Consider the following 25,461-nt stretch of genomic DNA (forward strand, 5'->3'; position numbering starts at 1 on the left):
TTTTGATGTGGATTTCTTAGAGTTTATCCTACTTGGAGTTTGTGGAGCTTCTTCATTAAATTGAGAAGTTTTTGGCCACTATTTCTTCAAATGCTCCTCTTTCCTTTTGGTGCTCCTATTATGTGTATTTTGGTATGCCTGGTGGTATCCCACATATCTCTTAGGCTCTTTTATAATTTCTTCATTCTTTTTTCTTTCTGACTCTCAGACTGACCTACTCAATTGACCTATCTCCATGTTCACTGGTTCTTTGTTCTGCCTATTCAAATCAGCTGTTGACTCCTTCTAGTGAATTTTTCATTTTTTTTTTTTTTGAGACAGAGTCTCACTTTGTTGCCCAGGCTAGAGTGAGTGCCGTGGCGTCAGCCTGGCTCACAGCAACCTCAATCTCCGGGGCTCAGCGATCCTACTGCCTCAGCCTCCCGAGTAGCTGGGACTACAGGCATGCGCCGCCATGCCCGGCTAATTTTTTGTATATATATTTTTAGTTGGTCAATTAATTTATTTCTATTTTTTTTTGGTAAAGACGGGGTCTCGCTCAGGCTGATTTCGAACTCCTGACCTTGAGCAATCCGCCCGCCTCGGCCTCCCAAAGTGCTAGGATTACAGGCGTGAGCCACCATGCCCGGCTGAATTTTTCATTTTAGTTATTATACTTTTTAACTCCATAATTTCTATATGATTTTTAAAAAAATATAATTTCTACCTCTTTATTGGTACTTCTGTTTTGGCGAGACAGAGTTTTCATGCTTTCCTTTAGTTCTTTAGATGTGGTTTCCTTTAGCTTTTGAGCATACTTTAAGTAGCTGATTTAAAGTCGTCCTAATAAGCCCAATGTCTGGGGTTCCTTAGGGACAGTTTCTATGACTTTTTTTTTTTTTTTCCTATTTATGGGCCATTCCTTCTTGTTTCATTGCATACCTGTAATATTCTGTAGAAATTGGGTATTTTGAATATTATGATGTGGCAACTTAGGAAATAGATTCTCCCCTGTCTCCAGGGATGTCATTGCTTACTTGTAGCTGCTGCTGTTAATTTGTTTAGTGACATTTCTGAACTGATTTTTGTAAAGTCTGTGAGCTTTGTCATGGATGCCCACTGAAGCCTCTGTTCTATTAGATTAGTAGTAGTCAGCTTGTGATTGGACAGAGATTTCCTTAAGCACTTGAAACTAAAAACATCTCCCAGTCTTTGCAGAGGTGTACTGTGCATCTGCTGGGGTACATATTCAGCACTCAGCCAGTTTATGCTTGCCCTGGCCTTCATTTCCTGTTTGTGCAGAGCTTCAAGGTCATCCAGAGGTGAGAGCACAGGCCTTCCCAAGGTCTTTTTTTTTTTTTTTTTTAGAGACGGGGTCTCGCTCTTGCTCAGGCTGGTTTTGAACTCCTGACCTTGAGCAATCCACCCGCCTCGGCCTCCCAAGAGCTAGGATTACAGACGTGAGCTACAGCGCCCGGCCCCAAGGTCTTTTTGCTAAGCATATGCACAGCCCTGGGCATATGCATTGCCTCCTAGATTCCCAGGAATACGTTTAAGCTGTTCAGAGCTCTCATTTTCCAACACATGCCATTCTCCAGCCTTTCCTCTCAAGATTTTTGATCAGTGTTTTGCTTGCCCTGTTACCCATTGCTTCAGGCAGCAGCAGCTAAACATTTGCCTATAAAGGTTCTCCACAACACTCCTCATGCCCCATGGTGGCTTTAGCTCTTGGGAGTTCCAAGTTAGCTACATTAGGTACGATATAATAAGTCTTTTAAGCAGGTCTTCTAGGGAGCCACTTGATAGGTCAAAACATAATTTCAGTATGTTTGCAAATGAGGTTTATTGTGCAGTACCAGTACTGAGAATATGGGCTGTTACTGTCAAGGCTGTCCCTGATCAGGGTAGCCCCCAATGGGCCTAGAGTAAGTTGAAATGCTACAAAATTCAATATTCTTGCCAAGATTCAGCTGTTTTTCTCTCCCCCCCCCACTTCCCACCCCCAACAGCTGTTTTTCTTGAAATAAGCATTGTCTGGGTTGCTATAAACTTTTGTTCATTTCCAGTGTTCTTTTGTTTTATTTTGGTTTTTTGAGACAAGGCTCACTCTGTCACCCAGGTTGGAGTACCGTGGTGTGATCACAGCTCCCTGCAGCCTCAAACTCCTGGGCTCAAGCAGTCCTTCTGCCTCAGCCTCCCAAATGCTGGGATTATAGGCATGAGCCACTGTGCCTGGCTGGAATTTTTATTTTTTAAGTTTAATCAGAGTACAGTCATATGCTCAATGATGGGGATATACTGTGAGAAAAGTGTCTTTGGCAATTTTGTCATTGAACATCATGTGGACACCTAGATGGTATAGCCTGCTACACCCCTAGGCTATATGGTGCAGCATATGTTGCTATATTGCTCCTAGGCTACAAACCGGTACAGCATGTTATTGTCCCGAATCAGTGATTGGAAAATAGTTGTAAGTACTTGTGTATCTAAACATATGTAAGCATAGCAAAGGTACAGCAAAAATATGATATTATTATCTTATGGGACCACCATTGTTATGTGGTCAGTTAGTGACTGAAATGTCATTATGCAGCACATGACTATAATTCATAGAGACAGTTTTAGAAATCAAATAGTACTTGTACAGAAAAGAGTTATCATAGGAGGCCTGAGATGCTATTCTCAGAAAGGCCTGCTTGCAAGGCTAGCCCTTGCATGGTGTCTAGGAACTTGACTGGTAAACAATTCCTTGCATTGATATATAAAACTTTTTCAAATCTAAGAGTGGCTCACTGTGCCTTCTCTGTGCAAACAGTAGTTGATGCTGAATACCAGATTTTTCTGGGAGTCTGGAATTTGGTTCCAGACTCACATAGGCAGAGGATACCTATGTGATGAGCCTTTAAAAAGAACTTGGGTTCTGAATATCTAAAATGCTGCTGATAGACAACACTTTGCATAAATTGTTAGTGTTGCAGGAGGAGTTGACCCTCCAGCCTAAGGATGCATTAGGAGGGCGAGACACTGGGAGAGAACCTTTGGAAGCCCTGATCTGATTTCCTCTGGCCTTCCCCCTGTTTGCCTTTCCTTTGCTGGTTTTGCTTTGTATCCTTTCTCTATAATAAATCGTTAGCTGTGAGTATAACTATATGCTGAATTATGTGTCCTTCTAGCAAATCACAGATCCTGGGGGTGTTTTTGACAACCCCTGACACAATACCGAAATACTTAAAAAGGAAAATACATTCCCTGCCTCATTCTTGTACCCCTTTCAGTATTAATATTTTTTCCTATTAGTTATTTCTTTTGGTATTTATTCCCTTTTTTCTAAATAACATAGTTATTTCTTTTTCTTTCTTTTTTTTTTTTTTCTGAGACAGTCTCACTCTGTCACCTGGGCAAGAGTGCCATGGTGTCAGCCTAGCTCACAGCAACCTCAAACTCCTAGGCTCAAGTGATTCTCCTGCCTCAGCCTCCCAAGTAGCTGGGATTACAGGCGCACGCCCCCACACCTGGCTAATTTTTCTATTTTTAGTAGAGATGGGGTCTTGTTCTTGCTCAGGCTGGTCTCAAACATCTGACCTCAAACAACCCTCCCGCCGTGGCCTCCCAGAGTGCTAGGATTACAGGTGTAAGCCACCACACCCGGCCAAACTGCTATTTCTTAAGATACCAGTTTTTGACATTTTCTATTAACTAGGTATTATGATAGATGAGGATTTAGATCTCTTATGCCCTTCTCCAGTTCCCTGCATTTCAGTCCTCTAATATGATCCTGTCACAATGTTTGATTAAATCCATATTCATTGTTTTCATTATGACAACTAGAAAGATACTGTGTAATACTGAGCCAAGCAGTGGACTACGGTTTTATTTTCTCATCTAACTTTTTTTTTTCCTGGAGTTGATAGTGGTCTCTCTTCTTTTGCTTTGTTTATTCTTTTCTTATGACAGATTTATCCCAAAAGCTCTAGTGGCTCTTTAACATGTCTTACTATTCTTTTCCATGTACTCAGAGGTGTCTAAGTTCCACTGATCCTTGGAGCTCTTCTTCCAGCTTCACTGTGGACTAGTTGATCCAAGGCTTGCTGTTCTGGGGCTTCCCTTGCTGCTTTCCAGGGTTGAATCTCAAGCCTTCTTATTGTTTAGTCTACTGTCACGTTTTTTTTTTTTTTTTTTTTTTTGACTTATTAACTAAGATGGGATGTCACGTTTTTTTAAGGATTCTTCAGAAAGTTTATGGGAAGTGTCTTCTTGAGACTATGTGTCTGAAATGGTTTTGTTTACTTGAATGATTATTGGAACTAATTTTCTTTCAGAATTTTGAAGATAATTCTTTAATGTCTTTAAGTCCAGTGTTCCTGTTCCCAAATTGGTCCTGATCCTTTGTGTGTAAGCCCTTTCCAGCTCCCTCACCCACCCACAGGATACTTGTAGAACATTTATGAAACAGTGAATCTGTTTAATTTGTGAACTAGTTGAACAAGTTGTTGATTTTCTGAAATAAGCCTTTTTATGTTTAGATATTATTAAGTTTAATAAACCAGATTTAGTTTTTTTCCTTTTTTTTTCTTTTTATTTCGGCATATGATGGGGGTACAGATTTTAAGGTTTCAATAAATGCCTATATCCCCCCCTCCCCCCAGATTTAGTTTTGAAAGTTCATTTCAGGAGACTTTAGCAGTCTTAATTTCTTCTCTATATTGCTTTGTTCTTTTGCATGGGTGAGTGATTCTTACTATGTGTGCTGATTAATACTGGAACATGAGCAGAAAAGACTATTTTAAGAACAATGTATATCCTAATTCTTTGAAGAGGTGAATGTTTTTAAACCATTGTTAAACTTTGAGTCTAATTTTATGAAACTTTTTGCTTCATCTCAATTGTAACTGTCATAACTGTACTTTTTTTTTTTTTTTTTTTTGAGACAGAGTCTCACTTTGTTGCCCAGGCTAGAGTGAGTGCCATGGCGTCAGCCTAGCTCACAGTAACCTCAAACTCCTGGGCTCAAGCAATCCTCCTGCCTCAGCCTCCCAAGTAACTGGGACTACAGGCATGTGCCACCATGCCCGGCTAATTTTTTCTATGTATATTAGTTGGCCAATTAATTTCTTTCTATTTATAGTAGAGACGGAGTCTTGCTCTTACTCAGGCTGGTTTCGAACTCCTGACCTCGAGCAATCCGCCCGCCTCGGCCTCCCAGAGTGCTAGGATTACAGGCGTGAGCCACCTCGCCCGGCCCCATAACTGTACTTTTTACTTAAAGTTTTATTCAGTTTCAAAGGTACAGCTGTTTTTGGTTCTAAAGTAAAATCTAAATATGAGATTTTTTTTGCTTTACACTTTTAATACTTTTCATTAGATGTTACAGAAGTTAACATTTTGCATCTTCAGTTCCCTCTAGAGAGAAATTGTTCTTTTACACAGGAACCAGTGCATGCTTTCATTTGGAATAATTGGAGAACACATTCCTATTGTAGCAATTTGGGATGTAGTACGTAGGGTGGGATGTTGATGTAAAGGTGGGTCCATATTTGAAAAGGAAGGTTCATGTTTTTTAATGGCTCATGATCACATCTCTATAAAGCATTCATGGCTTTTTTTTCCTTCCGAGTTTTTATTGAGATATAATTTATATTCAGTGAAATGCAAATTTGATAAGTTTTAACAAACTTATAGCCCACATGCCTGTCAATGCAGAGCATAGCCGTCAATCCAGAATGTTCCCTCTTGCTAACTCAGTCCCTGCCTCTTCTCCACACCCCCACTGCCACAGTTCTACTTTTAACACCTGGATGACTTTGCCTGTTCTAGAACTTCATAAATACACTCATACATGTGTATTTTGTGGTGTCTTGGTGTGCTGTGTTTGGAAATTCATCAGTTTTGCTGCATGTGTGGGTGTGGATTGTTCTTTGTAAAAAATGCTGAGTAATGTTTCTTTGTATGAATCCATTGTTCTGTTGACGGAAATGAGGGTGCTTCTAGTTTTTAGCTATTTATGAATAAAGTTGCTCTGATGATAAATCTTTTTGTGAATATATGCTTCCATTTCTCTTGGGTAAATGAGTAGTGGAATTGCTAGGTCACATGGAAGGGTATGTTAAACTAAAAGACACTGCCAAACAGTTTGCTGGAGTGATTAAACTTTACATTCCCATCATCAATGTATGAGACTTCTGGGTGCCCCATATCCTCACCAGTGTTAGGAATTGTTCTTTTTAAATGTTATCCATTCTAGATGATGTCTATTAATAGCTTGTTATGATTTTAATTTGTATTTCTTTGATGTTTAGTGATGTGGAGTTTATTTCATGGACTTATTGACCATTAGTATTGTGTAAGTCAAATATAGAGAAGAATCTTTAAATTTAAAATGTTTTGTTTGAGAAGCAAGAACATATTGATCTTTGAGAAAGTAAATTGGCACCAGTAAGGATTTGGGAAGCTGTGAAGCTCTGATTGGTGAGTGACTGCGGTAAAACTAGTCTTGGAGTCCCAGCAGGTTGTTTTAGTAGCTATTAGATAAAACTGGTTTCAGGTTCCAGCAGGAAGTTTCAGCAGCCAGGCTTTCAGGGAATTACATTCTTTTTTTTTTTTTTTTTTTTGAGACAGAGTCTCACTCTGTTGCCCAGGCTAGAGTGCTGTAGTGTCAGCCTAGTTCACAGCAACCTCAAACTCCTGGGCTTAAGCAATCCTTCTGCGTCAGCCTCCTGAGTAGCTGGGACTACAGGCATGCACCACTATGCCTGGCTAATTTTTTCTATTTTGGGTAGTGAAGGGTCTCACTCTTGCTGAGGCTGATCTCGAACTCCTGAGCGCAAATGATCCTCCCACCTCGGCCTCCCAGAGTGCTGGGGTTACAGGCGTGAGCCACCACGCCTGGCTGGGAATTACATTCTTGAAGCAATGTTATGTGTCCTGAGTGCTTTTCCCCCCTGCCTCTTGACTCTGATTTATTAATAGTTAAGTATGACAAGAATGACCCAATTTGTATGATCAACTTACAGTATATGATCAATTTACAGTATATTTTTCTTTGTAAACTGTTCTACTCTGCCTATTTTTGTTTTGGATTGTTTGTCTTTTTATTATTCTGGATAAAATCCTTTATCAGATCAAATACACACACACACACACACACACACACACAGAGCAAATATATTTTCAAGTATTTGGCTTGACTATTCATATTCTTTTATTTTCTTTTTTGATCCAGGGTCTCACTTCTGTTGTGCTGGCTAGATTGTAGTAATGTCCTCATAGCTCACTGCAACCTCAAACTCTTGGGCTCAAGTGATCTTCCTGCCCTAGCCTTCTGGGAAGCTGGGACAGGCATGTGCCACCACGCCTGGCTAATTTCTCTATTTTTTGTAGAGACGAGGGTCTTGCTATGTTGCTTAGGCTGTTCTGAAATTCCTGGCCTCAAGTGATCCTCCCACCTTGGCCCACCAAAGTACTAGCATTATAGGTGTGAGCCACTGTGCCTGGCCTCTTGTTTTCTCTTTGTTCCACTGATCTGTTTGTATCTTCTTGCTGCAGTACCATACTGTCTTAATTACTGTAGTTTTGTTTGTTTGTTTGTTTTTTGTTTATGCCCATTGGTGTTTCTGGATTTCTGGCTTTTGTAGCTCCAAGTCTGTGATGTGAGGCAAAAAATACCCCTAGGAACTCACCACCATGTTTTTTCTGTCCTGCGGTTCTTAACCTATCTGTCTTCTCTCTACCTTTCAGAGTCTTTTTCTTCTTTTTTTGAAAAAAAATATGATACCTGGGATTTTTAGTTGTACTTACCAGGAGGAATAAGGATAAGTATTTTTTAATTCAGTTTTTAAAAAATTTACACAGATCTCTTCTTTCCTCAGGAATAAGAATTTCTGGGTTTCATTGTTTATTTTATTCGAATGATTATATTTAAATTTACTGTGGACCATTTGAAGTTTCTCTCTTCTGCTCTTTTCTTAAGTGAAATTTAGGCTTGCTATAGCTCTCCAGTGGCCAAACAATGTGCCATAATGCAAACACATTCTTCTTCCTTTCTTATTACTATAAATCATGCTACATTTGGGCTTTCCTTCATACCTGTTTTTTTTTTTTTTTTTGAGACAGATTCTCACTCTGTTGCCCAGGCTAGAGTGAGTGACATGGCATGAGCCTAGCTCACAGCAACCTCAAACTCCTGGGCTCAAGCAATCCTTCTGTCTCAGCCTCCTGGGTAGCTGGGACTACAGGCATGCGCCACCATGCCCGGCTAATTTTTTCTAGATAATTTGGCCAATTAATTTCTTTCTATTTATAGTAGACACGGGGTCTCACTCTTGCTCAGGCTGGTTTCGAACTCCTGACCTCAAGCAATCCTCCTGCCTCGGCCTCCCAGGCGTTAGACACCGTGCCCGGTCCTTCATACTTGTTTTTTACTGCTCCACCTATTTTCAGCTGGAGGTGAATCAAGTTGTCTTAGTCTGTTTGGGCTTCTATAACAGTAGCATAAACTAGCTTATAAAAAGCAGAACTTTATTGCTCACATCTCTGAAGGTTGGAAAGTCCAAGATCAAGACACTGACAGATGTGGTGTCTGCTAAGAGTCTGCCTTCTGGTTGATAGATGGTGCCTTCTTGCTATGTCCTTACATGGTGGAAGGGGTGAACTGTGGTCTGTTCATCTCCTTATGAGGACATTAATCCCATTAATAACAACTCTCATGACCTAGTCACCTCCCAAAAGCCCAGCCTCCTAATACCATCACCTTGGGGATTAAGTTTCAATGTATGAATTTTGAAGAGGAACAAACATTCAATCCATAGTACAAGTCAACAAATATTTCATTAAGAGTAGTTTTTGCAAGATAATCTATTAGGTACTTTATGAATAAAACTCTCTTCTTGTCTTATCAATCTGGTATAGAAACCATATAGAAATAATTGTGAACTAGGAGATAGTGTAAACATAGGTATCACTTATATAAATGTTGTAGGAACATTTATATAAGTGATACGTATCACTTATATAAATGTTCTTGAAGCAATGTTTGTTATATGTCCTGAGTGCTTTTCCCCCCTGCCTCTTGACTCTGATTTATTAATAGTTAAGTATGACAAGAATGACCCAATTTGTATGATCAACTGTGATTGGATCCTGGATCCAATCACAGTTGATCCAGAGGAGTGAATGATCAAAAGCTGTCTGGCATTTTGCTGCTGGTATTCCTGCCCTTACTCCTCTCTTAGCCCTAGTTTTGTCACTTCCTACCTTTGAAATGGTGATGACTCCCACAGCAAGTCTGAATTCAGCTTGGCATCTGGTTGGCTGGGCCTACCTTGCCTTTTAATGTCTTTTCCATTGCTCCTTAGCAGGAACTGCTCTGGTCAGACCAGTCTTCCTATTGTTGTAATAAATCCTATATGTTTCTGCTTCTATCTTTAACCATGCTGTTGTTCCTGGCATGAATGTACTCCTTGTTTTGTGTATATACATGAAGGGCAGTTTAGTGGAAAGTATGTTTTGAGTCAGATAGATCTCAATTTTACCTCTTACTTGTGAGTAATTTAGGGTAAGTTATTTAAAGTTGTTCTCTGTAAACATGGAAAAATACTACTTTTAGAGTATACTAAGGTTAGTTAATGTATGTGAAAGTTCCAGAAGCCACAGGAATGCAAACAAAGTTTGGATTTTCTTTCTTTATTTCCTGAATTAGAATTTAAGGCTCAGGGCAAGGTTCATTTTTTTAAATTTTTGTCTCAGCAGTATACATGGTGAGAACGGAGGAGTTGCCAGTTAATTTGTTAAATAAACGTTTGAGTACTTACTGTGTGCCATGGGTTGTGTAAAATGCTAAAGCTCACAGTTAAGCAAGGCAGACATGTGCATAGATAATTAAAATACAGTACATAGAGGGACATTCAGGATGTTCTGGGAGCACAGAAAAGAATTATCTGTGGCTTATACTGGATGACATGGGTCACCAGGGAGGATTCTTGGAGAGTATTTGCTGGTGCTCAGTTGTTTTTTTTAAAGGGCTTTATTGAGTTATAATTTATATATCATAAGATCCACCCACTTGAAATATATAATTTGATAATATTTAGTAAACTTACAGGTTTGTTCAACCGTGGCCACAATCCAAATCTGAAATATTTCCATCACCCCCAAAAGATTCCTCATGCCATCTGCAGGTGTGGTGGTAAAGAATGAGCATGAATTAGCCATGCAAAAATATTGAGAGGAAGGTTGGATTCCACAGAGTGGATTACAAACAGAATGCGCAAAGGCAAGAAAGAGTAAAATAAAATGGTGTGAATGATCCATCTATAAGCAATGCTATTTCTGAAATATAAATCAGTGCTGCTGGCCGGGTGCAGTGGCGTGAAGGAGGTGGGAGGATTGCTCAAGGTCAGGAGTTCAAAACCAGCCTGAGCAAGAGCGAAACCCCATCTCTACTAAAAATAGAAAGAAATTAATTGGCCAACTTATCTAGAAAAAATTAGCCAGGCATGGTGGCGCATGCCTGTAGTCCCAGCTACTTGGGAGGCTGAGGCAGAAGGATTGCAGAAGGATTGCTTAAAGCCAGGAGTTTGAGGTTGCTGTGAGCTAGCCTGGGCAACAGAGTGAGACTTTGTCTCAAAAAAAAAAAAAAAAAAAAAAAAAAATCAGTGCTGCATCCCCACAAGTGTTTTTGGCTTTTGTGAACTTTGGAGCTTTAGATACCTCATCTCTAATGTGTAGAGGTAACTTTATCTTGCTGAACTCTAGCTCCCTCTAAACTCTCAAATCTTGCGATTGACAAAACTTAAGATACCTTCAATTAATGGAAAAATAAAATGGACTTTTAAAAATCATGGCCAAGGTGGGGTGCTGTGATTCATGTCTGTAATCCCAGCACTTTGGGAGGCTGAGGCTGGAGGATCACGTGAGCCCAGGAGTTTGAGGTTGCAGTGAGCTATGATAACACCACTGCACTCTAGCCCAGATGACAAAGAGAGACCCTGTCTCATAAAACGAACAACAACAAAAAAGAAAAATGGTGAGATTTTATGTTGAATAGCAGTCAAAATGAAACCTTTTACAATGGTGAGTTCTTTTTAAAAGGAAATCCTGTTCTGCTTTGAGAACTCTAACTTTCATTTGGTTTGTTTTCTAATACTTGGAGATGCTAGTGCTTTTAACTCTGAGAACTGAAATGTGTGATGCTTGGAATGTAACTCCAGACAATATAGTAAAATGAAAGAGTATTTTTAAAGGGGAGTTGTGGAGGAAAATATCTGTTATTTGTAAATACAAGATTAATTGCTGCGTTGTATATTTGTGGTGTTTTGCTTTTGGTTGGTGTTAGGTGACTCTGCTGATGTTTTTTTCTTCTCTATGCAGGTATAATGGATAGGTAACAGAGAAGACCTCTTCCCTTTCTTGTCAGGGCATCAGCATGACTGAGTGCTTCCTGCCCCCCACCAGCAGCCCTAGTGAACACCGCAGGGTGGAGCATGGCAGTGGGCTCACCCGGACCCCCAGCTCTGAAGAGATCAGCCCTACTAAGTTTCCTGGATTGTACCGCACTGGGGAGCCCTCACCTCCCCATGACATCCTCCACGAGCCTCCTGATATAGTGTCTGATGATGAGAAAGACCATGGGAAGAAAAAAGGAAAATTTAAGAAAAAGGAAAAAAGGAGTAAGTGTCATTTTTTTTCTGTGCTTTGATGTATTTTAGATAAAGCTCCATCCTGATCGATGTATTAGCTGTCTTCTGAAAGCATAAGTCAGAGACTGATTTTCTGTTCTTTATTTTTCATAGTTTCAAGTTTTGTATACTAAAGTTGTATCTTAGGGTCTTAATCTCACAAAAACACTGAGTTTCCAGAAATGATAAAGTTTTACAATGGCTATTTCTTAGAGTGGTAATTTAAAATAATGTAGATATTGGAATTTTGCCCCTATAGAATGAATCTTGGGTAGGTTGGGGTACACTTTATTGGAGCATTTAATAAAATAGGTATTCATTTTTCTTAAGTAAATGTCATGATGCATTCCATTTATACGTCCTATTTAGCAGAGAGGGTGAATCATTTAAGAATAGCTATTCAGTATGATAAAAGCAAATAAGTAAGTTATTTTAAGTATTCTTTTGTTTTGGTCTTTCTGGTATTTTTAAGTTAATTTCTTTTTGAAGCATATGGACATAGATAGCATATAAATAGAGTGCACAAATTATCTGCAACTTAATGAATGGATATGCCTGCGTAACCACAATAAGGATCTGGAAACAGAGTGTTTTCAGCACCTTGGAAATTCCCTTTTACTGCCTCTCCCAAAGGAATGCCTCACCCCTCCCAAAAGTAAACTTCTTTCATTATAGGTTGATACTGCCTGATTTTGAACTTATATAAATGGAAGCATACTTCTTTTTGTGTCTAGTTTCCTTGCCCAATATTATGTGTTAAAAGAAAAACTTTAGACAAATTAAATTTAGCAGTTTAAATAAACAAAGAATAATTCCTCAATTGGGCAGCCCCCAGAACCTGAGTAGGATCAGAGTGACTCTGGGATTGCCACATGGTCAGATAATATTTATGGATAGAAAAAAGGACAGTGAGGTACAGAAACAGCTAGATTAGTTATAACTCAGTGTTTCCCTTATTTGAACACAGTTTGAACAGTTGGCCTCCTGTGACTGGGCAAAACTCTGTGGTGCAAGAGTAGGTTATAGCCTGTTTACACATCTACTTAGCTTACAGTTCACTATGTACAGAGAAACTTTTAGGCTGAACTTAACATGTTAGGTCATTAAATAAAAAATGTCTGATTTTGAATCAAAAGTCTAGTTTATCTCAAACAAGAAGCAGTACAATTAATCAAAGTATGAGCCTAAACTATCCACACAGTTTTGCCATCTTAACAGGAGCTTGTTTATGCCGGCAGCAAAGTAGCCTGGAGAGCGAGTGGCAATGAAATTGCACAGGTGTTTTCCACAGGTTGCTGAGAATTGAATATTTTCTCTTGCAAGAGGTGGTCCCAATCCTGGAAGAAGTAGTGGTCAATTGGTGGAAGGTCTGATGAATACAGTGGATGACAATGAGTTTCCAAGTGCAGCTTCTGTAGTTTGAGCAGTGTTGTTTGTGTGACATGTGGTCCAGCATTGTCTTGCAAGAGGACTGGCGTGTCTCTATTGACCAGTCTTGGCTGTTTAATCTCAAGCATCTTCATCATTTTGTCCAATTGGTTGCAGCAGACATCTGCTATAAAGGATTGACCAGGTTTCATGAAGCTGTAGTGTTTAATGCCAGCACTGGACCACCAAACAGACACCATCATTTTTTTGATGAATATTCAGTTTTGGACTGTTCTAGCACTTCATCTTTACCCAGCCATTGTGCCCAATGCTTGCGATTGTATAAAATAATCCATTTTTCATCACACATAAGAATATAGTGTCAAAATGGTTTGCCTTTATGTCGTGACAGCAAAGGCAAGCTTCCTGATGGTTTCTCTTATGACACTCGTTTAATTCATGTGGAACCCATCTATCCAGCTTCTTTACCGTGTTGATTTGTTTCAAATGGTCCAATATAATTGGAATAGTAATATCAGACCTTGTTGCTAATTCACACATGGGGTGGGATGAATTTGCTTCCACTACACCTTTCAGCTCATCATTATCCACCTTGATCTCAGGTCGCCCACGTGGCTCATTTTCAAAATTAAAATCACCAGAATGGAACTTCTCAAACCATCAATGTACTGTATGTTCATTAGCTACATCCTTCCTAAACACTTTGTTGATATTTCAAGCTATCTGTGCTGCATTGGTTCCACAGTGGAACTGAGAATGTGCCTTCACAATAAAAACAAGAAGTGTCAAAGTGAAATGTCAGAGATAGCAACTATCAAACTTAGTTCTTAAGGAAATCGGACATTTCATAGTTAATGAGGCAGCTTTAGCTTCATTTAACACGTTTGTTAGATTTATTCATGTTATTCCATATAGCAGTAATTTGTTCAATTTTGTTGGATATTATTTCATTGCATTAATATATTAGACTATTGTTGCTTATTTGGGCTGTTTTTCCAGTTTTTGACCATTATGAATAGTGCTTCTGTGAATACTGTCATATGTCTTTTGGTTTACATGTTTATGTATTTCTGTTATGTGTATGCCTAGAGGCAGAACTGCTTGTTCATAGGGCATGTATATTTCAGCTTCAGTAGATCCTGCAAAACAGTTTTCTAGAATGGTTGTACCAGTTTATATTCTCACTATCAATGAATGGGAATTCTAGTTGGTTTATGCCATGGTATTTTGCCCTTAAGTTTTTTTTTGCTTTTTGATTTTTTTTTGGAGACAGGGTCTATTCTATAGTGAGGCTAGAGTGCAGTGGTGTGATTGTAGTTCACTGTAATCTCCAATGCTGGGCTAAAGTGATCCTCTTGGCTCAGCCTCATAAATAGCTGGGACTATAGGTGTGTGCCACCATGGCTGGCTAATTTTTTTTATTTTTTATAGAGATAGAGTCTACTATATTGCCTAGGTTGGTCTTGAACTCCTGAGCTTGAGTGACCCTCCTGCTTCAGCTACACAAAGTACTGGGATTACAGATGTGAGCCACCCTGCATAGCCTGCCCTTAAGATTTTTGCCATTCCAGTTGGTATGGGGTTTATGGTATTTTAGTTAGAGGGTAACATATGAAATATCTTTAATCTTTGTTATAAAATAGCTTGTAAGGTTTGGACTAATCTTAAGTTTAAATAAATAGCTTGTAGGATAGCTAGCAAGCTAAGGAAAAGAATAGGAGAGTTATAGATATATATATTTTTTATTTCAGCATATTATGAGGGTACAAATGTTAAGGTTACATATATTGCCCATGCCCCCCGTCTCCCCTACCACCCGCCTGACACCTAATAAATGTTATTCCTATATGTCCACTTAAGCGTTGATCCATTAATACCAATTTACTGGTGAGTACATGTGGTGCTTGTTTTTCCATTGTTGAGATACATCACTTAGTAGAATGGGTTCCAGCTCTATCCAGGAAAATACAAGAGGTGCTATATTACCATTGTTTCTTAAAGCTGAATAGTACTCCATGATATGCATATACCACAGTTTATTAATCCACTCATGTATTGATGGGCACCTGGGTTGTTTCCACACCTTTGCGATTGTGAACTGTGCTGCTATAAACATTCGAGTGCAGGTGTCTTTTTCATAAAGTGACTTTTGATCTTTTGGGTAGATGCCCAGTAGTGGGATTGCTGGATGAAATGGTAGATCTACTTGTATCACTTTAAGGTATCTCCATATTGCTTTCCACAGAGACTGAACCAGTTTGCAGTCCCACCAGCAGTGTAGGAGTGTTCCTATCTCTCCGCATCCACGTCAACATTTATTGTTTGGGGACTTTTTGATAAAGGCCATCCTTACTGGAGATAAGTGATATCTCATTGCAGTTTTGATTTGCATTTCCCTGATGATTAGAGATGTTGAGCATTTTTTCATATGTTTGTTGGCCTTTATTTTGTCGTCTTTTGAAAAATTTCTGTTCATGTCCTTTGCCCACTTTTTGATAGGGTTTTTGTTTTTTCCTTGCTGATTTTCCTGAGTTCTAAATAAATTCTACTTATCAGCCCTTTATCGGATGTGTTGCTTACGAAAATTTTCTCCCATTATGTGGGTTGTCTGTTTGCTCTCTTGACAGTTTCTTTGGCTGTGCAGAAGCTTTTTAATTTGATCAGGTCCCATTTATTTATTTTCATTGATGCTGTGATTGCCTTTGGGGTCTTCTTCATAAATTCTTTGCCTAGGCCAACATCTAGAAGAGTATTTCCAACATTTTCCTCTAGGATTCTAATAGTTTCACACCTAATGTTCAAGTCTGTTACCCAACGTGAGTTGATTTTTGTGAGAGGTGAAAGGTGTGGGTCCTGTTTCAGTCTTCTGCATGTGGCTATCCAGTTTCCCAGCACCATTTATTGAATAAGGATTCTTTCCCCTAGTGTATATTTTTGTCTGCTTTGTCTAAGATTAGTTGGCTATATGAGGATGGTTTTATATCTGGGTTCTCTGTTCTGTTCCACTGGTCAAGGTCCCTGTTCTTGTGCCAGTGCAAAACTGTTTTAATGACTATAGACTTGTAGTATAGTTTGAAATCTGGTAAATTGATACCTCTATTTTGTTTTTATTGCCTGGGATTGATTTTGCTATACAGGGTCCTCTCTGGTTCCATACGAAGCATAAAATTATTTTTTCTATATCTGTGAAAAATGATGATGATATTTTAATACGGAATTGCATTGACTCTGTAGGTTAGTTTGGGTAGTATAGACATTTTAACAATGTTGATTCTGCCGACCCATGAGCATGGTATATTCTTCCACCTGTTTATATCCTCTGCTATTTCTTTCTTCAGTGTTTCATAGTTTTCCCTGTAGAGGTCTTTTATCTCCTTAATTAAATATATTTCTAGGTACTTTATTTTCTTTGTTGCTATTTTGAAGAGAATTGAGTCTTTGATTTGGTTCTTACTTGTACTGTTGTTGGCGTATATGAATGCCTCTGATTTCTGTGTATTGATTTTGTATCCTGAGACTTTACCAAATTGATTTATTAGATCAAGGAGTCTCTTGGTTGAATCCTTGGGGTTTTCTAGGTATAATATCATGTCATCAGCAAAGAGTGAGAGTTTGATCTCTTCTGCTCCCATTTGGATGCCCTTAATTCAGCTCTCTTGTCTGATTGCTGGAAGCTAGGACTTCCAGTACTATGTTGAATAGAAGTGGAGATAGTGGGCAACCTTGTCTTGTTCCTGTTCGAAGTGGGAATGCTTTCAGTTTTTCCCCATTCAGTATGATATTGGCTGTGGGTTTGTCATATATGGCTTGTATCATTTTTAGGTAAGCCCCGTCTATGCCTATTTTGTTGAGCATTCTTATCATAAAACGGTGTTGGATTTTGTCAAATGCTTTTTCTGCATCTATTGAGAGGATCATATGGTCTTTGTTTTTGCTTCTGTTTATATGGTGAATTACATTTATTGATTTATGTATGTTGAGCCATCCCTGCATCCCTGGGATGAAGCCCACTTGGTTGTGATGGATTATTTTCTTGAGAAACACCTAGATTCGATTGGCTAGGATTTTGTTGAGAATTTTTGCATCTATATTCATAAGGGATGTTGGTCTGTAGTTTTCCTTGTTTGTTGCATCCTTTCCTGGTTTTGGTATCAGGGTTATGTTTGCTTCATAAAATGTGTTGAGGAGGATTCCATCCTTCTTGATGTTGTGGAATAATTTCTGCAGGATAGGCACCAGTTCTTCTTTGTAGGTGTGGTAAAATTCAGGTGTGAAACCATCTGGTCTAGGACTTTTCTTTTTAGGAAGGTTTTTTATTGCTGTTTCAATTTCAGTACTTGATATTGGTCTGTTCAGGAATTCTATTTCTTCCTGGTTGAGCCTAGGGAGGCTGTGTGTTTCTAAGAAATTGTCCATTTCCTCCACATTTTCCAGTTTGTGTGCATAGAGGTTTTTGTAGTATTCATAAATTATATCTTGTATCTCCATGGCATCAGTTGTAATTTCTCCTTTATTGTTCCTGATGGAGCTGATTGGAGAGTTTTCTTTTTTGCTTTTTGTTAGTCTAACCAATGGTATATCAATTTTGTTTTATTTTCAAAGCACCAAGTTTTTGTTTTATTAATCTTCCATATAATTTCCCTGTTGTCGATTTCATTTAGTTCTGATTTGATCTTAATGATTTCAGTTCATCTGCTGGGTTTGGGGTTGGTCTGTTCTTCTTTTTCCAGCTCTTTGAAATGATTCATTAGGTTGTCTATTTGTAATCTTTTCGACTTTTGGATATAGGCATTTATGGAAATAAACTTTCCTCTCAGGGCTGCTTTAGCTGTGTCCCATAGGTTTTGGTAACTTGTGTCACCTTTGTCGTTTACTTCAAAGAATCTTTTGATTTCCTGGTTTATGAAGTGATCATTCAGCAGAAGGTTGTTTAGTTTCCATGACTTTGTGTAGAAATGAGAACTCCTGTTAGATTGATTTCTATATTTATTCTATTATGGTCTGAAAAGATACATGGTATAATTTTTATTTTTTTAAATTGTTTGAGATGTGCTTTATGTCCTAGGATATGGTCAATCTTAGAGAATGACCCAAGAGCTGCTGAGAAGTACATTTATTCAGTGGTTTTGGGGTAGAATGTCCTATAAATGTTAATTAGGCCCATTTGTTCTAGAGTTCTGTTTATGTCCATTCTTTCTTTGCTGATTTTCTGTTTGGAGGATCTGTCCTGTGCTGTCAGTGGGGTGTTAAATTCTCCGACTATCATGGTGTTGTTGTTTATCCATTTGTTTAGATCAAGTAGAGTTTGCTTTATGAATCTGGGTCCACCAAAGTTGGGTTCATATATATTTAGAATTGTTATGTCTTCTTGTTGAACTGTACCCTTCACCATTATATGGTGACCTTCTTTGTCTTTTATTACTTTTGTTGATTTAAAAACTATGTTGTCTGTAATCAGCACCGCCATGCCAGCTTTCTTTTGGCTTCAGTTTGCTTTAAATATTGTTCTCTACCCCTTTACCTTTAGTCTAACTTTGTCCTTACAGGTTAGATGTGTTTCCTGAAGGCAGCAGATACTTGGCTTGTGTATTTTTATCCATTCAGCCAGCCTATGTCTCTTGAGTGGGGAGTTAAAGCCATTCACATTTATTGAGATAACTGATAGGTGTGGCAGATTTCTGTTCATTATGTTGGGCTGAACTTTGTTGCTTTGTTTTCTCTCTTTAGCCGTTGTAATATCTGGGCTTTGATCTTTAGCTTTGAGTAGATTTACATTCGTGAGTGTTTATTGTGCTGATCCTTGAGTAACACTGTTTTGAGTACTTCTTGAAAAGCTGGTCTTGTCTTGGTGAATTCCCTCAGTCTTTGCCTATCTGAGAATGTCTTGATTTCTCCTTCATATACAAAACTTAGTTTTGCAGGGAATAAGATTGTAGGCTGGGCATTGTTCTGTTTCAGAAGAGTGAGAATGGGGCCCCAGTCTCTCCTTGCTTGTAAAGTCCAGTAGAGAAGTCTGGTGTTATTCGGATTGGCTTTCCTTTGCATGTTACTTGCTTCATTCATCTTACAGCTCTTAGAAGGGCCTCTTTAGTTGATGTTTTGTTCAGTCAGTTGAGTGCATGTGGTGACATCTTCCTGTTTGCATTGAATCTCCCAGGCGTCCTTTTAGCTTCTTGAACTTCTATCTGGAGATTTTTAGGAAGGCCTGGGAAATTTTCCTCTATTATATCTTCAAATAGCTTGTCCAACCCTTGAGTATTTTTTCTTCCCCTTTGGTATCCCTATGACCCTCACATTAGGTTTCTTCACATAGTTCCATATCTCTTGTAGGCTTTGCTCTGTTCTCTTGTTTCTTTGCTCTATCCTTGACTGATTTATTTAATTGGAAAGTGTTATCTTTAGTCTCTGAGATTCTTTCTTCTGTTTGATCAACCCTGTTCTTGAGGCTTTGCACTGTGTTTTGTAGTTCCCTGAATTGATTCTTCATTTCCAGGAGTTCGGTTATACTTTTCTTCATTGTTTCAATTTTTTTAGTGAATTTTTGTTCCAGGTCCTGGAGTCTTGTCTTTTTGTGTTTTCTTTGTATTGGTTATCTAGTTATTCTTTTAGGTCATTGAATTTTCTTAGGATCCACATTCAAAATTCCTCTTCTTTCATTTTGGTGGCCTGATTTTGGTTGGTGTCCATTTCTAAGGGGCTGGTGCTCCTCTTTGGGGGTGTGGTTTCCATTTGGTTCTTCATATTTCCTGAGTTCCTTCGCTGATTTCTTCCCATCTGGATCAGTGGTTGCTTCTTGTGTTTAGGTTTTTGTTTGGGTATTAATATGCCCTGTTTAGTCTCTGAGCCGGTAGGTGGTGTTTGTGGGTGAAATTCAACCACACCCTGTATGAGGAGTCAGTAGGTGCCTTGTAAAGGTTGTGCAGAATGTTCTCCCTGTCAGTAGGTGGCGCTTGCTTGGAGGAATAGGCTATACTGTTGCTTTTGGGTCTTGTATCCAGTTCTTGTTCCTCTGGAGAGGCACTCTAGGGCCTCAGGTGGTTGGTGGGGCCCTGGGACTTCCAGGTGTGTCCTTTTCTCCCCCTCATTGAGGGCTGGAAGTGAGTCTGGGAGTGAATCTGGTCTGTGAGTGAGTTTGGGTTGAGCTGGGTTATGTAAGCCTGATGACCTCAGGCACCACCATTGCTGTTCACAGGGATCAAAAGTTCTGTTCTCTGCTTTTGGGAAAAGCTGTCAGGGTGGGGCTAGAATGGCCCCTATCAGTCAGACAGTCTGCGTGTGGGGGTGGGTCTGTCTGAGACCCACAATCTGGAGTGGGCCTCTTCTTTCCACCCTCCACAACTCCACAGCTACTCCTGGGCCCCTGCCAGCAGGCCAGACCTCATGCCACTGGGCCTCCCCTGGCTGTGATGCCGGCCGTGAGGTTTCCTGCGCAGGAATGCCACCTGGGCTGGGCGCACAGCCTCCCTGTGGGAGGAGGGTTGCCTTTTTTGGGAGGCTGATCTGCCCCTGAACGCACACATACCTCAGTAGGCTGTTCACGAATGTCCCTTCTGTTCCCCGGGCAATGGGAGACCTGGGTGCACGGATCTAGTCTGCAGGTCTGACCTCTGGGCCCTGGAGTTAAAACTATATCCCCACCAGAGAGAGGAGTGCTAGTCCAATTCACCCCCGGGAAGCCCAAGCTGGGTCTGTGTCTCTCAGCCTCAGGGTCTGCCCTGTTCTCCTGGGATCATTGTGCCAGCAGCACCTGGGAGGGCTGGCGGGTAGGGAGCTCACAGTCTGAGTTCCCCCTAGTCATCTATAGGGCCCCAAAAGGGAAGGTCCCATTCCCTGGAGGTGCCTCCAGCTGGTGGCTATATTGTCTCTCTGGGCAGCCGCGGATAGGGTCAGGGGAGGGGAGAAGGAGGCAATATGACGCCTGCGCGGCTCGGGTCTGTGCACATGGAGGTGCCCTGAGGGAGTTGGGAGCCTGGCGCCACGTCTGCTACTGGTTTACCGCTCGCTGGCAGTGGCCCTCTCTGGGCTGGTGTCCGCAGGTCTCTGCAACCACTGGGGAGTCCACCAGCAGTCCGAGATGCAAGGGAGGGAAAAGTTAACTGCTCCACCTACCCTTGCCGCTGGTACTTGGGAGGTCCAGGCTACTTGGGAGGTCTCTGCTTCTAGTTCTCCTCCGCAGCCTCCTTCCGTGGAGTCTCCCATGGTCAGATACCCCTCATTCTGACCTTCGTCCGATGTATGCCCGTCTTCTTGCTTCTTTTTTGTAATTTCTCCTAGAATCTGCCTTTTCTGCAGAGACACTCTGTCTGGCGGTATTTCTCATCCATCATCTTGCTCCACCTCCAGGAGAGTTATAGACATTACAAAATGGCAAAGCCAAACTATGACAACTTTGACATGGTGTTAAAGCAATTAGGCACTTTTGTCAGTGTTTGAAAACCAGAGCTTCTGATGCAGGGAAATGGACCACCAGATTTGGCCACCATCCAAAGATGAGGGAATTTCTGGGTTCAGTCCTTACTCATAAGTCTACAGTCCCTTTTGTGGTCTCCAGAATGAACTTAACAGCTTGTGACAGGAGAGTAAAGTGTTATAGAGAAATAGCTGAAGTATATAAACAGTAGTTCGATTTGTGTCATGCTTTGAGATTACATCACGTAGCAGGCATCAAATAGGATAAAGGTAGTCAAAGTAATTACAAATTGAGGATCTCTAATCTGAAAGTCCAAAATCCAAAATGCTCCAAAACCTAAAAAATCTGAAACTTTTTGAGTGCTGACACAGCACTCAAAGGAAATCTCATTGAGGCATCTCAGGTTTCAGACTTTTGGGTTAGGGATGCAGAACTGATGTAAATATTTGCAAATATTCCCAAATCCTGGAAAATCCAAAATTCAAAACACTTCTGGGTTTTAAGCATTTCAGATAAGGGATACTCAACCTGTAGTATGTTAAAGGACATGATTCACATGGTGAAATGACATTCACTCTGTTTTATAGAAGGAATCATTCCATTGGTTCTGTATGTAGAAGCTTTCATGTGTATTTATAATATTTGGTTTGCCAGAATTCCACTTGCATACATAATGTAAACCCAGTTTCCTTCACTAGTAGTGTAAGATTGGTAACTGTCAGCTGCTTGTTGCCCTCTTGTGGTCAGTAGGCGTCGCTGCCGCATCTCTCTTTAGCGGAGAAGAAACCCATTTCGCTGCCAGAAGCACCCAGGAGGGATTGGCCTGAAGTGGGAAGCCACATAGTAGTGCCATGTGGCACTGTTTTTGGAAACCATAGGACAGTTTGACCTTAAACAAACATATAACTTACACTGTCTACATTTCTTTGGCAGCGGAAGGCTATGCTACCTTTCATGAAGATAGTTCTGGAGATGAAGCTGAAAGTCCTTCCAAAATGAAGAGGTCCAAGGGAATCCATGTTTTCAAGAAGCCCAGCTTTTCTAAAAAGAAGGAGAAGGATTTTAAAATAAAAGAGAAACCCAAAGAAGAGAAGCATAAAGAAGAAAAGCACAAAGAAGAAAAACATAAAGAGAAGAAGTCAAAAGACTTGACAGCAGCAGATGTTGTTAAACAGTGGAAGGAAAAGAAGAAAAAGAAGAAGCCAATTCAGGAACCAGAGGTGCCTCAGATCAATGTTCCGAATCTCAAACCCATTTTTGGAATTCCTTTGGCTGATGCAGTAGAGAGGACCATGATGTATGACGGCATTCGGCTGCCGGCAGTTTTCCGTGAATGTATAGATTACGTAGAGAAGTATGGCATGAAGTGTGAAGGCATCTATAGAGTTTCAGGTATTGGGGACATGCACTTGGTTGTTTTTAAAAATTAACTTCACTTTCATATTTCGAAGGAAGGAAAAATATTAACTTGAGCAGAAAATTTGGCTTGGGTCCTAAGCCTTATTCATTTCCTTGATCCTTCCAATTGCACAAAAATCCTCATCCCATCTCCTTTTTGGTGTTTGGGCATTTTGGTTTTTTATGATATTTCCCTCTATTAGGAGGATTCCTGCCTGAGTTGTTCATAGCTTGAAGCAGCCAGGACTAGGACAGAGTAAAGCTGTGGGTGGCATTGCTTAAAAGCTGTGCTCAGACCCTGCTTTTTTCTTCCTTTCTTTCCTGTCTCAGCAGAGGCTCTGTGGTGTGAGGGCCATCAGCGAGAGAAGGAAGATGTCTGTGTCATAAAGCTTCTTGAGCCAAAGGCACATTGAGACACATTTGTTGACATAGTCGTATAGTACATTTCCTGAGCTCAGCTAAGAGGTGTGTAGTGTTGTGTTTTTTTTCCTCTGGAGTTGCACAGTTCTTGGAGGTACTGCAGTGCCTTTTTGATGCATGCAGTGGATTGAGTGAGCTCCTATTCCAGCTTCCTATTCCAAAACGCCAAACTCCACTTGATATATTGTCCTTGGATAGAGGACATATCAGATATTAAACTAATAAGAATAGATACTACACTTGATCTCAGCCAAAAGGCTGAAAAGTGTTGAAGTGTTCTTTTCCAAATGTTTAGGCCCCAGGTATGAATGCTCTGTCAGCTATTTGCAGCTATTTACGTATGTTAGTGAAATTGATTTTCCATTTATCTTCATCCCATATGTGTACAAATTTAAATTTCATACTTGGCAAGAATGTGTTTCATATTGGGTTCATAATTTATGCAAATTGATTTTTAAAAGTTTAAACACTAATAACATAACCTACTTCTCTCATGATCTTGATAGGCATAAAGAAAATTTGTCAAAGTTTCTCTGAAAAGTTTCTACAGCTCTGTTTGAAGGATTCTTTTGTCTCTGACCTACTTTTGCTGTTTGAATTCTATTGGCAATTCGAAGTTGTGGGAACTCTCCTGTATTTGTGTGTTAAAGCACTCACACCGAGCTGTTCCGCAGTGCCACTCCTCGGGCCTGACCTCTTGCTTTGATGGATTTCACATAATATTTATTCTTTAACCTGTGGTTATGTGTTATTGTCAGCATACAGTTATGGCCAACACTTTGCTTTTTTTTGTTTGTTTTTAACTTTGGGCATACCCCATAACAAATTTTATTTGCTGCTTTGCAATTTTCCTACATTGGTACATCTATTAAATAGAAGCTACCAGTGCCTACTTTTATTTGTTCATCTTTGGGTATTTATCTTCAGAATTGTCAGTACATTTATATTACTTCTGAAAGCAGAGTGTAGCCCAGATGCTAATTATAGTATAGTTTGGTGTAATTGCATATTGATTTCTGATAAGACTTTCCTTTTTGAATGGTAATATTTTTTTTTTTTTTTGCTGGAGATTTTGGTTCTCGTTTATTTATATATCAGTTCCAATTTTAAAACTAATATGAAAGACAATTTAAGTGATTTTGGAGATTTTCATTATTTATGTTTTATATCTTTTGCATTAAAGTGTACCTGTATGCTCTTTCTCTCTTTCCCTGGAATGCTTTATTTGGAGTATCCAGTTTTGCTTTGTTTTTTTTTTAAAGTGAAAGCGAGATTTATTCAGAAACTATAGAAAGTTAGAAAATCTAACTTTCCCCACAGACAGAGCAGAGGCAAGTTCTCCCTGCAGAAGAGAACCAGCCTCCTACAGAAACTCTAGAAAGTCTACTCCACAGACAGAATAGAGGCTGGTGGTCCCTGCAGAAGAGAACCAGCCCCATGCAGAGGAGAACCAGCCGGAATGTCCAGTTTTTAAAAGGAAGACATTTTAGTAATTTCAGAGTAACAGCAAACCAAACATATATTCTAATTGTCCACATGTGCAATTTGCTGGGGGGAATATTACATGCATAATGAGGAAGAGAGGAGATCTTTGCCAAGAATTTCAGTTAAAGTTATTGTTCATGTTTTACTCATAGTGTTATAAAAGTAAGACAATGGGAATTATTTTCTGACTTTTCTGTCTTAAAATAAATATTATGCAAAAGTAAATTCATATTGTTATTTTTGTATTTGGTGCTATTGATTTTATTTTGTCAGTGTTGGGTAAGTTACAGATTTATTATAATGCCATTAAAAGTTTCCACATAAAGTAAGGTATGCCAAAGCCCAGCTGTTAGCACTATGGTGATTCTAAGAATCTATACAGGTTAGATGACATTTACCATTAGAAACTGTCAGCCTTAATTTGTGGCCTAAACAATTGGCCTAAAGTGTTGAGTATTAAAACCAAAGAAAAAAGCTACTTTGTGTTTTCTGAGCAATTGCTGTTAATGAATTATGCCACTTAATGCAATGTAGATTGGACTAAAGACTTATATAATATTTGAATAATATTTGTTTTTTGCGTTAGAGTGTCTTCCTGTCCAATAAGAAAAGCAAAACAATTTGATTTTAGAGACCCAAACTTTATTAATTTTTGTTCCAGTTCTGTTTAGATTAAGGAAGCACTTAAAGAATCCAAACATTAAAATA

The 25,461-nt window shown here is 39.5% G+C and overlaps 1 protein-coding gene and 1 non-coding gene across 3 annotated transcripts in view; one reads left to right on the forward strand and one right to left on the reverse strand.

Moving 5' to 3' along the window:
* The window catches only part of RALBP1 (ralA binding protein 1), a 51,662-nt gene that overhangs the window by 12,042 nt on the left and 14,159 nt on the right, over nt 1–25,461 (forward strand). For both annotated transcript variants that reach the window (XM_075993683.1, XM_012746133.3), the window contains 2 exons: nt 11,344–11,642; nt 22,384–22,842. In XM_075993683.1, coding sequence (XP_075849798.1) covers nt 11,399–11,642; nt 22,384–22,842 — 703 coding nt within the window. In that variant the 5' untranslated portion in view covers nt 11,344–11,398. The remainder of the gene's footprint in view (nt 1–11,343; nt 11,643–22,383; nt 22,843–25,461) is intronic.
* On the reverse strand, nt 23,341–23,538 carry LOC142861727 (U2 spliceosomal RNA). Its single transcript, XR_012912889.1, has one exon. It is a non-coding gene; the product is annotated as a U2 spliceosomal RNA (small nuclear RNA).

Source organism: Microcebus murinus, chromosome 17 (genome assembly GCF_040939455.1).
Source record: "Microcebus murinus isolate Inina chromosome 17, M.murinus_Inina_mat1.0, whole genome shotgun sequence".
Lineage (NCBI taxonomy): Eukaryota > Metazoa > Chordata > Mammalia > Primates > Cheirogaleidae > Microcebus > Microcebus murinus.